Source organism: Engraulis encrasicolus, chromosome 19 (assembly GCF_034702125.1).
Source record: "Engraulis encrasicolus isolate BLACKSEA-1 chromosome 19, IST_EnEncr_1.0, whole genome shotgun sequence".
In the NCBI taxonomy this organism is placed as follows: domain Eukaryota; kingdom Metazoa; phylum Chordata; class Actinopteri; order Clupeiformes; family Engraulidae; genus Engraulis; species Engraulis encrasicolus.
The window spans coordinates 25029542-25046301 of NC_085875.1; the positions used below are offsets into that span (position 1 = coordinate 25029542).

The 16760-nt window shown below is 44.3% G+C and overlaps 1 protein-coding gene across 1 annotated transcript in view; it reads left to right on the plus strand.

Moving 5' to 3' along the window:
- Positions 1-1430: 1430 nt before the first annotated feature.
- Positions 1431-16760, plus strand: part of bach2a (BTB and CNC homology 1, basic leucine zipper transcription factor 2a) — a 24366-nt gene continuing 9036 nt past the window's right edge. The window contains exons 1-3 of the mRNA XM_063224100.1: positions 1431-1574; positions 11076-11390; positions 13659-15245. Coding sequence (XP_063080170.1) covers positions 11106-11390; positions 13659-15245 — 1872 coding nt within the window. The 5' untranslated portion in view covers positions 1431-1574; positions 11076-11105. The remainder of the gene's footprint in view (positions 1575-11075; positions 11391-13658; positions 15246-16760) is intronic.

Consider the following 16760-nt stretch of genomic DNA (forward strand, 5'->3'; position numbering starts at 1 on the left):
GATGGTCAATTCTCCTATTTAGCCACAGGGTAGCAGTGTTGTGAGTAGCCTATAGTTCATTTGTAAACATGCATACTGTTCCTTTCTTTTCTTGAACCTCAGCTCAAAATTAGTGCATCCATGTGTGTGTGTGTGTGTGTGTGTGTGTGTGTGTGTGTGTGTGTGTGTGTGTGTGTGTGTGTGTGTGTGTGTGTGTGTGTGTGCATACATGCTTGTGTGGTAACCTATAGATTTGTGTGTGTGACTGTGTACGCATGTACGTAATTCTATGCACATTATAGGGACAGTCATGCGTGAGCAAGCATATGGCCAGAGGGTTGATAGTTTGATTCCCAACATCGCATCCAAGTCACTTTTTATTTTATACTTATATTCACCCTATAATTAGCAACAGTGCAGTGTTTAAATACCGCTGGAAATATCTAGCATATCTAAAGCAGTGTTCCTCTCTCTTTCAGACCAAGGACTACTTTGTCCCCAGTAAATGTTCAGGGACCACCTCTCAAATGAATTGACAGTTGACGGGTGCTAATTTGACACTTCTAATTCCAATGCAGATCACTTACTTTTTATTGACGGGTGCTAATTTGACACTTCTAATTTTGATGCAGATCACATTACAAGCCTGTCTTATTGTGGTGAAAATATGACTTCAGCTATGTTTAGCTTTGTAATAATGTTACCAATATAACCTACTGCAGGCTTGTCGTGTTGGAAAAGTAGAAATCTCCCCGCGGACCACCTGAGCTCTGTGGCAGACCACCAGTGGTCCCCGGACCACACTTTGAGAATCACTGATCTATAGTGTGCATAGAGGTTCCACATATGGGTGAAGCCTTTTTCCATCTCTCTGTCATTACACAATCGTTAACCTTTACTGTCTCTCAAGGGCACCACAGTAATAAAGCCATCCTCTTCTTTCTTGTCCCAGTAAGGGTTTGTGTCAGCAGCTATAGCGTTGCATCAAACATTTAACAACATCCAATGGAATAACTGCATGTATACGAACATGGCCGTATTACCCAGAAAATATCCTGTTCATTATCTGCAAGGGATTTTCTACAAAATAGCCTGGATGTTTTTTTCCTGATATGTATGGAGAAGTGAATTACATAATTGTTGTTATACAGTATATGTACCGCAGAAGGATAGCCTACACATGTTTGCCCAGTGTGTGTTGCCTTGATGATGCCTTGACTCAGTGTGAGGCTTAGAGTGCATTTGCGTATAGACATGTACTAACACTGATGGTGATTACTTTTTCCTACATTCAAAAGAAGAAACAAGAGCTACAAATGGGGTGGCATTGCATGTTGTGGACAACGGAGTGACGTCATAGCTCGAGATGTCAACAATGTAGCAGTTCAGGGGAGGCGTGTCTCGTGCGTGTGGCTAGACGCGTGAGTGAGTACCAAGATGCTCGTGCAGGATAACAGGGCTTCTCCACATTTGCAGACGTTTGAATGGCTAGTGATTTTGAGTTATCGTCTTAGATATCGCATGTGAGACAAAGGAAGCAACTGGGATTGGCGAAATGCGGAAACACTGATTTGTTGCAGGAGGCGAGATAGCAGGTATGGTAAAAGTTCGGTCTTCATGCCTCCCTGCATGTTTCCATAATATTTTGTAATGCAGCGGTCTATATTATACTTTGTGTAGTATTTCAATTTCAGTGATTATCAGTGTCCTGCGAACCACCAGCGCTGTTACCCAACGCGTGGACAAAAGACCATCCTCGCTGAGCTGTGCGTAAAGACGGGGTTCCCGCGTTGAAGTGAACTTGGGGGTTTATTCATCATCCGTTCAATAACATAATTCCCCAGCGAGCCAGCAATTTGCATGTGTTGACTAGTTTCGCTTGTGATCAGAAGGATAATAAATGTTCCACGAGGCACACTACGACAATGTTAGACCAGAGTGTCAGGAAGGAAGCAGAGCCATTGCCATTGCGCTCGAATTCCAAGGCGGGAAGTGCCATGACATCATTGTTTTGAGAGGAGAGTGAAGGGGAGGTGATGTCAGCAGATTCCTGATGGGTCCCTTTCTCAGATCGGGTTTAGATTGACCCAAAGAGGAGGGAGGGTTGAAACGGCTGCAGGAAAAAAGGCATGGGAGCAGCATTTTGGAGAGCTAACTTATAAGGCTTGTAGAGGTGTTAATCTTTTTCAAAGGCTTAGATTTCAAGGAATGGAAATAGCATCCATTCCATTCAATTACCAATCCAGCCTAATGAGGAAAATGCGTTAATGTTTTTTTTGTTGCAAGTACTAGGCTACAGGTTGATGATGGCTGTGGAGAATAAATTAGCTTAATGGTGATTGCAACAAAACAAACAGCGAAGGAAAGAGGCCCATGACTTTTCACGATCACGTTGCACTGCATTAATATTTCAAAGGTTATGTAGGCCTATCATCACTAATTGCTTCATAAAAATACCCAGGATAGCAAATGTTGTTATACAGATGTTTGTCTATGAAAAACAGCACATTCTGGGTTACACATTATTTTAATGGTTCACTATTACAGTGGATCTTCCACATTAAGTACAGTGTAATAACAAGTGTAACAATATTTAATGCCATGTAATACCACTCTGACACCATACCAATTTTGTACTTTCGTCTAGGGTCAGGGTTGGTACATGGTAGGCTATTACACTGGTATTATATGGTATTAAATATTGTTACACTGGTTATTACCTTGAGGTCTTTGATTACTTGCTACTTTTTAATGCAGTGTCCTCTTCTTTACTCGTTGTAGGACAATGCTATCAGTGTTGCAACTGTACACTGTGCCTTACCCTGTTCTTGTTTAAATTGCTCCTTGTAAGTCGCTTTGAACAAAGGCGTCTGCTAAATACTAATGTAATTTAATGTAATGTAATGTAATGTAATATTACACTGTACCTAATGTGGTAGATCCACTGTAATAGTGAACCATTAACATAAAATGTTACCACATATGTTCCTCATATAATCATAATATGGAACGACCCGTCCTCAGATTTATTACCGGTAGGCCTATTCTTAAAGCTAAAACGGTACACCCGTAGCATAGTGTGGAGCATACAGCCCAAGCTAGGACTTACAGCACAATTAAAATGTATTGGCCTTTTGTTGTCCATGTGTTATTACATTTGTCTATTCTATTGGACACTAGACCTACAGTCGGATTTTCACAGATCTATAGAAACATATGCTTACGTCTTTGTCATAAATTAATGTAAATTATTAAGCTGCATAAAATTTGATTCATCCACGGAAATCATTCTCTCTCTCTTTACGTAAATGTGGTTATTGAAATAATAAAGGAATACGTAGAGCAGGACTTTGGGTATTATTAGGACAGTTAAAAGGGCTTTGCGCTTCCCTTTGTGTTGCTATGCAGCAATGTGCTGCATGTGTGCAGACATCTCTTTCAGTTCCGTCCTGGCCTAGATTGTGGCGAGTCTCTCTGACAGCAGGTCAGCTTGTGAGGAGGAGGATGATGAAAAAGGGTGTTCTTGATGTGAAACACACACAGAAAGAGGGCTAGGATAGACAGGGAAGCCGACTGGGGGGTGGGACAAAGGGGTCAGTTGTTTCAGGGCCCAGGGAGAGGGAGGTCCCAAAATTTGTGTTCCTATTTCATTGTATGTATTGAGTGGAGGGGTGCCTTTCAGATGACTTTGTCCCGTGCCTAACCAAATCTGTCTGTGGCCCTGGGGATAGATAGGAGGCATGGAGCTGTGTGTGCAGGCAGCAACAGCAGCAGTTTTTCTGGGGTAGAGCTAATACACATCTCACAACCTCTCTGTCCATGTAAAATGCCATGTGGACTCCAGTGATCGGGTACCACTGGAGACCCGCATGGCATTTTACATGCACTTTAAACAGGACAAAACGTGAAAACATAATGAGACTTTAAAATGTGTTTGTTGCAGTGCATACTGCTGCACAGGCAATGCGAAAAAACACTGCTTGTAATAATTGGTAGTGAAAAGTGTGTTTTGTCTCCAAAGTAGACAATGGCTAGCCTGGGCGAAAAGCGGACTGTTGACTCCGTCAATCAGTCTGGCAAAAGCCATGAGGAATCCGTCTCCGTGGACAATGAGAGATGGTCTGATCTTACTCTATCAATTAAATTAATTGAAGTTCCAAACTCAAATTAAAACCCATATTGTGCTTTATTAGCATGCCTGTTACGTTATAGCGTCGCAAAAGCATACAAATAACAAAACGAAAGTGTGAATATAGTTACCTTAACCAATCAGTAACGGAGCTCGCAGGTGAGTTCTACGTCACCACTCTCAACTTGATTGGTGAAACACTTAGAGAACCGAGCTCGAGGCTTTTGCCAGACGATGTGGGTGGAGTACAGAGGATGGCGTCGCGAGGCTAGACAATGGCTATGGCTATACAATAAGTTACATTGCCAAGCGTCCCACTATCGTAGCAACATTCTATTCTGTTATACAGTCCGCACAGTTTAGACCTGAAGGGTTTTAATGCATGATATTAGGCAAGGCAAACAACATTTGCATCTTTTATGTGATTTTCTGGAGTGTTCTTTCTTACAACAACTTTTCTATTCTATTCTATTCTATTCTATTCTATTCTATTCTATTCTATTCTACTCTATTCTATTCTATTCTATTGTGGAGGTATCTATATAGAACACTGTGATGTGCATTAAAGTATGCTCTGACCTGTCTACATGTATGTGTGCCCTACTAGCAACACGCCTATTGTGCGATTACTTCCCTCTAAGTGTTCATCTTCTATGTGTGTGTGTCTGGAGCAACCCTCCTTACGCCGGCAGTTAGGTGGGGACATGAGAGATGAGTGTGCGACCAGTCATGTGGAAGTAGGTCGTCTATGCCAGGCCAACATGAACGGTATGAGCCCCACAGTAGATGTGCATGACTATTACGAGGGCCAGAGCAGGGCCTAAGGAGGGCCAGATCTGGCAATGGATGTGGTGTGGTTCTGGACTGGTTTTATTGTAGACCAAAGCACTACCCCCATTTTAATAATTAGTATTGATTAGAAGAAGAAAAAAAAACAGTGTATTGTACAAGGTTGTCAGTAACAATGATGGCTGTTTTATTTTAACACGGATGTGAATGAGAATGTTATCCGTATGTGTTAGGGCTGAGTTCAAAAGATCGAATCGCGATCCAATATCGAATCACACTCAAAAAGTGTGATATCGATTCACAACTTTGTGGATCGATCTTTTGCAGATGATTATAGGTGCTATTTCCTCAACCACATCCTTTAGTTCTCCACATTCATTTAGGCTACATGCACAAATACACATGGCCTGTTCAAGTAAATAGTGCCACTCTTTTCCCACCTTTCTCTCTCATACCAAGTTTTCCAATTCTTTCTCTCATACCAAGGCATTTCATGCTTGTGTGGGCATAAAATGCTGAGATATTTAGGTTTTTAGAGCCGGTCTTAGAATTCTAAGCATGAATGGGTTAAAGTGACACAGCAATACTAGCCTGATAAACCAGACTAAATGTGGATGTCTAATTTAGTCTGGCCTCGATGCATAATACATCCGAAGATTGTTGATGAGAACAACCTTCCCTCAAAACCCTGCCCGCTGTGATCCAAAACACATCTTTGCGTTGTAATTGGTTTGCCAGATTCATGGCATTCTGGCTTCATTGAATCATTATGCGAGGCCAGACCCACCCGTAGACAAAACATTTTGCCGTCCAGCGGGTGGCGCTGGTTCACCAGGCTACAGCAATACAGAAGATCGATATCAAATCGAATCGAATCGGATCGTGAATCCAATTGGATCATGATCTTGTAGATCGGAATCAAATCGATCCAGGAAATTTGGATCGATTCCCAGCCCTAGTATGTGTATACTAACCTACTGTATGCCGCATATTGCAAGACTGACTTGACGTGAAAAAATGCATTTGCACTTAATTTCGCACTAGTGGGATGTACAATGTGGATGTGTGTGAAAACCTGTTCATGCACAAATTGACATTTTTTTGTTGGTGCATATGTACTGTATCTTCACAGAAATTGTAAAGATTCAGTAGGAAATACAGTCTTATAACACATGAGGCCCGAGATCCCTGGGATGTCAGGGGTGTGACTCTGGACTCGGACTCTTTTCAGACCGAGCATTACTCCCATTAGAACCGGTTGCATTGACCAGAAAATAATTTACACTTTTACAAAAGTGTTATTAACAGATTGTAATTAACAATGATGGCCAGTTCACCACGGGAGTAAATAAGAATGTTAGCCACGGTACTGTGCTCATGGAGGACAAAGCATAGTGTGGATATCAATCTCTTTCCTGTGGCCTTTTGACCTGCATGTCGCCCCACCTCTGTGGAAAAAACAATAGTTGTCCCTCTGTCAAGCGGTGCAAAGTTAGGGAGCTTTCCCCCATTCAGCATCCTGATCGCAAACGAACTATGTTGAATTGTGTTTTTGTGATATTAAATAAAAGCGTCTATCATCAATGATATCAAGCCTCATGTCACAGGGCCAGAATGTGACTCTCCACAGCGCTGTGAATACGCTATACATTTTGACACCCATTTTTTTATGCCTTTATTTGACAGGACAGTCTGAGATGGTGACAGGAAGCGAGTGGGAGAGAGACACGGGGTGTGATCAGGAAATGATCCCTAAATGTGGGGGGCTTAGAGCCCTGTGCCACAGCGCCCCCTACACCCAATATTTACTGGCTATGTCTCAAATGACGCACTTTTGTCAGTGCACTGACAGTCAGTCTTTAGTGCATAGTGTCTTGAAAAAAATTGAGCACTATGCACTGTGCCCTCGCTGGAAGTGAAGGCTGAGCATGGTATTAGCGCACCAAAATAGTTGGCTACTGTTTACAATGCACAGCGTCTGGTGCTTGTATTTCCATGTCCTTCACCCCAAAGGACAACAATCACACATACAATACTTTGGTTGTCATGAAAAGGTTGGTGTCCCATCAACATTACTTACAGAATTAGGAGACAGTTGACCAAACTCTTCTACTGAACTGAATGCCACATTTCCTCCGTGTCATTGTCAACATGGCCGCCGTTTAGTGCGTGCAGTGTCCATCATTCAAGCACTGCATTTTCCCACCATTGTTAGGGAATCATCCTGGCACTTTCAGTGCACTGGCTCAACTGAAATTGTCAGCGTGAGCGCCCTAGGCACTGAAAAACAGTGCCCGAAGTGCACAAGTGCAGCATTTGAGACATGGCCCCTGTGTGGTTATTCACTCCGAGTAGAGCCCCCCTGTGGTGAGGAGGAGGCGTAGCAGGGGCTGAGGCAGCTCATCACTCCACTCTGGCAGGCCCCCATGCAGGGCAGCCGCACCACAGCTGCCATCTGCATTCACTCTGACTGCAGGTGGATTTGTGTGAGCCAATTTATTTCAGCTACTTTCCTTTGAATGTAAATGCTGTAGTGGCCCTATTTTGTTATTATGACAGCTGAGCTGAGGAGAGAGAGAGAGAGAGAGAGAGAGAGAGAGAGAGAGAGAGAGAGAGAGAGAGAGAGATAGAATGAGTAAGAATCTGTGTGTGTGTGTGTGTGTGTGTGTGTGTGTGTGTGTGTGTGTGTGTGTGTGTGTGTGTGTGTGTGTGTGTGTGTGTGCGTGCATGCGTGTTTGCGTGGGTGAGGGGGAGAGAGAGAGAAAGAGAGAGAGAGAGAGAGCGCTTGCCTGATGCAATCAGTAGAAATGGTGTCCAAAGAGCTGATTGACTATTTCAAAAGAAACCCACTGCTATTGCAATGTGAGCAGTATGCATGCCTGTCAGGTTTAAAAGTGGACCAGATTATTGGGGTAGACTGTAGGCGCTGCGGTAGGCTGTAGGGCAGAATGAAGGACTCTGGAGGCATGGCAAGAACGAGGGGTGGAGGGATGGTGGGGGGGTTGCTCCTGCTGTTTTCTTTATGACTGATGTCAAGGGGATGTCATAAAGGGAAAGTGTGGACTCTGTGTGTGCGTATGCGTGTGTGTGCCTGAGAGAGAATATGCATGTACTTGAGCATGTGTAAGCTAAATGTGAGGAATGTGTGATGTGTGTACGAGTGAGCGTGTGTATGTAAGTTTGTGCGTGTGTGTATTGAAAATGAGTTATCATGATTTTAATGGCATACTATATATGAATTTAAATAAAATGATTGAACAGCAAAGTAAGTTGTAATATAAAGTCACTAAACTGTCACGTCAGTAATGTACCTAAAACTCAGTTCGGAACTCTGCATAGTTACTGCTTTGTTGCTTTGTAGGGTAGTGCAGTACAGTACAGCACCGTGAGGAGTCGAGTGGAGAAACCTTTTGATCTATCAGTCAGTCACATCAAATGTAGTCCCCCCTCAGCTCAGCTCAACCCCCTCTCCCAACCTCCCTCACCTTGTCAGCAGTAATTTCACTGCCTTCACTTTCCCTCTGATGCCATTGACAGCCTTGTCTCGCCCCTACACACTACAGCAGCCTCCTGAGCCACTCAAAAGCCAGCCTGAGCAACAGCTATTCTCACAGCCAGTGCCGCTGACTAAGGATAGACCAATATATCGGCCCGGCCCGGCCCGGCCGATATATCGGTCTATATTTGCATTTTTTGAGTGTATCTGTATCGGCCGATACACGTGTCATTTTGGCCGATACGCAATATTTATTATTTTATGTTTTTCAGGTTTTTTAAAAACACCAAGACACTTTAAATTTGTATTACTTGATTGTTAGAGTGGGTGTTTAAATGTTAGAAGTTCTACCTCAAATTGCTAATGTTTATTTTTAACTTGAGACCTGGAATATTTGTCATTTTTTAAACTTTTTTTTTACCCATATCGGCCCCAAATATCGGGTATCGGAAAAAGGGTGAAAAAATTGGTATCGCATCGGCCATTAAAAAACCTGTAGGCCTATCGGTCCACCCCTACCGCTGACAAAGGCTTTAATTCAAATCTCACACCCATCTATTTTAGCCATGTGCAGACTCAAGATGTAAAAGTTCAATGTAAGGCAAGGTTGAAACGCACACCGATGACCTCCGTTTTAATCCCCTTTCATTTCGAGATGTCTTGGGCCAACACGACCCCTTCTCAGGCACTCTCTAGAGGATTTTAACCTGGGGTGTACTCACTTTTGTTAAATGTTGTCGAACGTTAATGGCTGTATTTTTATTTTTTGTGAGTGAACATCAAATTTAAGTGGTTATACAGTATGTTGTTAACAGGTCACTAATCATTGAAGTGACATTTCTTTAATGTCCTATGAAAAGATCCGCCTACTCACAAATCTGCAAAAATGTGTGAGGTGTACTCTAGGGTGCATCAAACGCCCCAACGTCTGAAAATCCCTCTTTGTTTTGCAAAATTGTTCCTTTGTACTAACAAGTCCCTTGTAAAATCTCAGCGATTTTGATTGATGTTAAAGGGTGGCACAATATGCTTGAAATTTTGAATGGCAGTGGATGGGCGATTTTACCAAAATCCTTGAAAAGTGTGTTTTTACACTATTTTGGTCAAAACTAGTTAAGAGAATCATTTGGAAGAATGCTCCAGTTCCCTTTCCACTTTCCCAGATTTGAAATTCCCTGTGCGTCTTTTTTAGAGCCTCCTTCAGCAAGATTTTAGGCCCCATTTGCTAATATTTTAGCCATGTTCAAACACCCATGTATCCCTCCTTTATGTATCTCTCCATTTGTTGACATGTTGATGTCCTGGGGAAGTAGAGAATCAGCTAGAGCATTCTTCCAAATGACTGCCCTTACTGTTTCAGATCAAAACAATCAAGCCCATTTTGTGGCACCCTTTAACATCAATAACATTTTCTAGAAATTTACAAGGGAGTTATGATAGTGCAAAGGAACAATACTGCAAGAGCAGAGTTGGATTTTGGAAAGCTTGCATTTTGGAGGGGCGTTTGATGCACCCTAGTGTACTCACTAAGTTCTGTGACATACTGTACTGTACTGTATGTAACATATGTCTGTAGGTATGCATGTATATCTGTATGTCTGTATATAGGCCTGGGTCCTCTCTCTGCCCTTTATCTGTGTCTAGGCTACTAGTCCCAGGCCCCTGGTTATGTTATTGTTTGTTGGTGCTGTATGCTCCACATGCATGGCACATGTGCAATATAGTCTTGTGATGTTATGTGTATGTCCTGTCTCAAACGAGTCTTGTTCAGGGATACAAAATTAATTTCAGTGAAAACTGACAATAAAGCCCTATCGTATCGTATTGTATTATATTGTATGTATTGGGTGGGGCTGTCCTTTCAGATGACTTTGCTCTGGGCCCAGGGGGTCAGCAGCAAAAGTTGGGCCCTCTGTACAATCAGCTCCCCCCCCTTCATAAATCGTACTGTGTGTGGCCCCCCTGTACACCCTGTATACATGGGGCCCTGGTGACTTTACCCCCCTGAACGACACCCCTGCCTGGGCGCAGCCAAAGCTGTCAGAGGCCCCTCTCACAGCTCACACAGCAGGCGAGCAGCAGAGTCAAGTGTACCCTGCAGCTGCAACTGGTATCTGCTCTGTACTGTAAGAGCTATGTACATGCAGGCAGGAATGGATCTGCCACAAGCCAAATCCTGGTGAAATGTGAAATGTGGTTGGTACATGTCAAATAGGGACATTATAATCCGAAGCTACTCGACTATTCATACTTTTTTATTATTTATTTTTTATTCATTATTTTTTTAATTATTTGTAAGTGAGAACAGCTGTAATCAAAAGTGTGCTCTCCTATTCTTGACAGTAGAGTGAAAAGTAATGTTGTGGTAAGGGAGGTACTGTTTGCCATATAGAGCTGGAAGTGCATTGGTATGCTGGTATCCATTTGAACTAGGACTTGGGAATAATAGGCCTATTATATTTTGTACATATAGAGTACATTGGTGTCATGATGTTTTATGTTTGTCATTGTATAGAGGCAAGTATATGCAACTTCCGGTACATATACGTACATACATACTTAGGCCTGTAAATTCCCATAGGAACATAGGCCATTGACGAACGCCTTCCATCCTCTCCTGTCTTTGGCCCTGCGCTCCGGTACATATACATTGTGTAAATACTTCCGTCTATCTGTTGAAAGGTTGCCCCTGCCCTGAGGTCAGACCAGAGGATGTGGTCGGTGGAGGATGGGGGTCGCAGCCCTGATGGAGACGGATGCGGAGACGGTGGGCTGGTTTATGTCCACGAGTCCCCCAGCCACGGCTCCAGGTTGCTGGGGAGGCTGGAGGCCCAGAGGAGGGAGGGCGTGCTGTGTGACGTGACCGTGAAGGTGGAGGGGCAGCGGGTTCGAGCCCACGCGGCCGTGCTGGCGGCCTGTAGTGGCTACTTCCTGCAGAGGCTCCTGAGTAGGGACAATGAAGAGGAAGGGGACAACGTCATTACACTGCCCAGCACGGTGAGTAGGTACTTTGTTTTGGTGGGGGTGGCTTTTATCTTTTATGCCTTTGTTTGATATTCAATTAGAAATGTGCTTTTTCACTTGGGCTTCCCTCCAGTTCACCTTGCTCGATTGCTCTCATCGGCCGGGGGGTGTCCGCTCAGACCTCGCACTTATCTGTGGGCGCAGAGACAGCACGAGCTCTCAGTGGCGCCCTTACTCCCGACCTCGAGAATATTTACCGCGTAGCCATTTCTCAGGTTTAGCAGTACTTCAGCACCACGGCCAGCAATCTTGCCCAATATGCTGCGTAATCCAGCTATTCTCATTTTCTTGAGTGCAGTGGTCCGTGAGGACTCCCTGAAGCACTTTGATGATCGGTCCACAGCGTGGACAGCGGTTCTCCTGCGAGAGCCACACAATCACGAGAAGCCCGTTCTCCAGCGAGGACGAAGATGTATACATGCTTCATCCAAATTTCAGATAGTGAACTAATGTTGTATTCAAGGTTATAGTGTTAGACTGATAAAGTAATGTGTAGTAATACTAATATATTTTTAGATGAAAAATCGGGCTAATGTCGGGCTATAATCAGACTAACATGAGATTGCTGTATAGTATTGATAATACACCAGCACCTATTATGAAATAATATTGATGCTAAAGTTTCTGGTACTGGTTGCCTGACCAGTTTGGGAACAAGAGGGTGTTAATATCACCATTACATTACTCCTAGCTGAAGTTTTTCTCCAAAGCGAATTACAGGTCTTATTTTTGAGGGTGCTGGTCACTGTCTCTGGAGCAATATGGGTCTAGGTGTCTTGCTCAAGGGCACTTCAGCCATGAATGGAGGTGTAGGGAGAGGTCAGGGGGGATTGGAACCTACAGCCCCCAGATTGACAGACAAACTCCTTAACCACTAGGCTGCCCAGGAATTAATTATCAATTCAGAATTAAAAGCATCATAAATATAGCCACTGGCTCACACAGTGAGGCGGCCAGTACTACAATATTGAAGGGTGTCCAATATGCCCATTAGACGATTTATCAAGCTTATATCTGGTGATATTTAGGGAAGTGTTGATGTGTGTGTGCAAGTGTTTGTATGTACAGTATGTGTGTGAAAGAGGATGTGTGTGTGTGTGTGTGTGTGTGTGTGTGTGTGTGTGTGTGTGTGTGTGTGTGTGTGTGTGTGTGTGTGTGTGGGAGAGAGAGAGACAGAGAGAGAGATAGAGAGAGAGAGAGAGAGAGAGAGACAGAGAGAGAGAGATTGTATGTGTGTGTGTGTCTGTGTCTGTGTGTGTGTGTGTGTGTGTGTGTGTGTGTGTGTGTGTGTGTGAGAGAGAGAGAGAGAGAGAGATAGAGAGAGAGAGAGAGAGAGAGAGAGAGAGTGTGTGTGTGTGTGTGTGTGTGTGTGTCTGTTTGTCTGTGTTGTTGTGTGGCCTCCTTAGCCAAGCTGGCATGGGGACTAACGTGAATGTGACAGCAACATCTCCTATAAAGAATAAAGATGATGCCGCAACAACAGCTGCTGTGGCAGGCTAGAAATAGATACCTCACAACACATGCAGGCACGCAGGCTCGCACGCACGCACACGCACACACACACACACGCACACACACACACACACACACACACACATAGAGAGATACTTACACATACTCATTCTCTCTCTCTCTCTCTCTCTCTCTCTCTCTCTCTCTCTCTCTCTCTCTATCTATCTATCTATCTATCTATCTATCTATCTATCTATCTATCTATCTATCTATCTATCTATCTATCTATCTATCTATCTATCTATCTATCTATCACTCTCTTTCTCTCTCTCTCTTCCCTTGCCATTTGCGAGAAGCTTGAAGGGTGTGGTATATGGGGATGACTCTTTTTTTTTTGAAAGGCAGTTTGGCAATTATCAAACACACACACACACACACACACACACACACACACACACACACACACACACACACACACACACACACACACACACACACACACACTTTTTCTCTCTCTCAACCCCAACCCCTCTCTCGCTTTTGTCCTCTCTCTCTCTCTCTCTCTCTCTCTCTCTCTCTCTCTCTCTCTCTCTCTCTCTCTCTCTCTCTCTCTCTCTCCTTCTTTCTCAGTCTCCATTTCTCTCTCTTACCTCCTTATACTTACAGTAGTGTGTCGCTGGCTTTTTCAGCACAAGTTTCTGGGTACCCTCTGTTAAATGATCTATGCATGGCATGTGCCGTTCACGTACTTGATGGAACTACAGTGACCTATTTGTTTCCCCCCTACAGGTCACGGCTAGGGGCTTCACCCCACTCCTGCAGTTCGCCTACACGGGGAGGCTCTCCATCAGCAAGAGCAGCCTCCATGAAGTCATCAGCTGTGCGGAGCTCCTCCACGTGTCTGACCTGGAGGGCTTATGCCTACCTCTCCTAGCCTCCGAGTCGGACAGCCCGGACGTGAAGGACGAGGTTGTTGGCCCAGTGCTCCCTCTCACCAGCCTGCTGACTTTAGGGTCTGGGCTGAAGTCAGAGGAGGAAGAGGAAGATGAGTGTTTCTCAGAAACCCCCGATGTGTCTTCCTTTCGGCCACCAATGTCCTCCTCTCTTGGTGGTTGCCGTGAGGAGGAAGATGACGAGGCACCTTTCACCTCTGACCTTTCTCAGTGTACCAAACACACCCAGGACCACGCCGACACTTCAGTGCACCATGGCAACTGTTCAGTGAGGGTCAATAGTGATGTCGGTGAGATAGAGAAGCCATTGACATCTGACCTCCTTCAGTCTTCCAAACACAGGAAACAGATTCTGAAGCAGGCCCTCAGCGATCACCATGGCAACCCTACATTGCACTATGGCAACACCAAGCCAGTGAATTGCAGCCCATCACCAACGGTTCTTCTGGAGCAGGATACCTTTTCAAATGGTGTCCAGAAATCTTCACCTGAGTCTGCAGCTCCAGATGATGCTGATATTGGGGAGGAGACTCCTCTTATGTCTATACCACTGGAGAACATAAAGAAGGAAGAAATGAATAAGTCTAGCTCTGTGTTGCTGGAATACAAGTCATCAGACAGGACTTCAAGCAGCAACTTAGCTGCAGACCTGCGTTCCATACTGAAGGTCAACACGAGGCTACCACTGCCACACATTTCACCTCTACTACTGAATAGCGGCCTCACAAACCAGCACAGCGCTCTACATGACGCTCAGAAAACCCAGGGGTGTCCTCTGACCTCTGCGAGCGTCAAAGTCAACCCTTCAAGATCACATAAGCCTCTGTCGAGGAGAGCTGTCCTTCTTCAGGGAGGAGAAGAGACAGCCAGGACCAGTGTTATATTTACCTCAGGGTTTCCTAGGCAACCGGAATCTCCAGAACATTCCAGTCCAGAGCCCATGCCATGCTCCAGGTCTCCTCAGAATGTCTGTCGCACCAGTGATGAGAAGACGCTTTCGCCACGTGCTTTCACACCTCCACAAGCTAACACCCAGGGCTCAGTCACAGAGTGTGAACAATCTCATGCCGATAGGACTGCCACCACCTCCACAAACTATTCCTCAGATGAGGACGGTCGTAATGAGGAGTCTGACTCCCCTTCGAGTCTTCCCTCACTGGCCACACCCCGCTTGCCTTTCCCACGTATGGCCTACTGCCTGGCCTTGAGACAGCAGTCTCAGCAGGAACAGCAACAGCAACAGCAGCAGAATACCCGGGCCGAGGAGGCCATTTTGAAGAGCCCAGGGCCGACACAGGTTGCGACGACGGAGGAGAGGTCATGCTATGACTCCAGCTCCGGTGACGAATCGGGCTCCGGCTCGGGATCTGTCTCTGCGGGCAACTGTGAGTCATCGCCGCGTGTCATAGACGCAGGGCTGGAGGTTAGTGCCTTTCCTGGTCTCTCTCACATACACTTGTCACTGTCACTGTCACTAGTCACTGTCCTATTCACTGTAAAAAAAAAAATAGCTTTAACCCTTAGAGGACAATGCTAACTCTAGAGGGATATTGAGGTTTGTTTAGAAACACTTAAAATATACAGGTAGACCTATGCAAGTATGGTGAAAATATCCACAGATCACAAACATATGCACCACTACTTTACTTTTGCATGAATTGTTATAACTACCCGAAAAATGTACAAATGTCAAGGTTTAGCCAATTGTGAAAGTGTCTGAAAGGCCTCACAAGCTCAATTTTGACCATTTCCTGTGTTTTGCACTTTTAAGCTATATGTCAGGCTAATTCTATGTGTCCCTCAGTCCGTTTTGTTCTTACAGTAATCATTTTCGTAACGCTTTACTTTACGGTACAGTAATTACTGTGTACGTTCTGTGTAACAACAGGGTAACAGAAAGACGTTACGTAAGGGTTAACGTTCGGCGAGAAGGTCGCTACCGTGGAATAGCAGCACGACAGAGAGAATCTTTAGACCCCAACGCGGAGCGGAGGGGTCTTGTGCTCTCTGAAGTGCTGCTATTCCACAAAGCGACCGACTCGCCGAAAGTTAACCCGCTTATTATATGGATATACTTAAATGATTCACACATGGCGGGGACATTTCTTTAGGCCTATTTAATGTTAAGATTGTTGCTGCGCAAAACAAAACAGTGCCGTTGTGGAACACCGCTAGGCAACAGCTAGGTAGCCAGGACAACAGGTGTTGTCTATCACAGCAGCTGATTAGAGTCTTGTTGAAAACTCGCTTTAGCAGTGAAAAGTCTTGTTGCCATTGACAGCGGTCTGTTATAGACCAACCCGTCCGTTATCGAAAAATAACAGACGTGCGAACGTTGGGGAGCCCCGTTGAAATGAATGGAGCATTCGACCGATGACGTCACACCATATAATAAATGGTATCTAGCAGGTAAAAGGGGATAATTACAAAGTAAATAACATGTTATACACATATCTCCAGAATTACTATGAAACTACTGGGTATTTTCTAACCATCTAATCATCAAACTTCTCTCTGTTACCCTGTTGTTATCCAATTAATGGTATTTACTTTGTAATTACCCCCTTTTAGATACCATGTAACTTCTCTCTGTTACCCTGTTGTTACACAGAAAGTACACAGTAATTACATATGGTAACTGTACCGTAAAGTAAAGCGTTACAAATCGCTACTGTTGTTGTTGTTGTTGTTGTTGTAGTGTCACATCAATATCCCCTCTGATCATTACCCAGCGCCAATTAATGTGTCACACACTTGAGCTATATGTCAGGCTGATTCTGACAGCATGTCCATCGGTCAAATTTTGTGAATAATTGATTTAATTTATTGTATTTTACCACTGACATATATATACTATGGACAGCATGCTTCTACTGTATTCCATTCAACAGTTTTAACAGTTAACCTTTATTTTCTTTGTAGTCTCAAGTCTCCCACA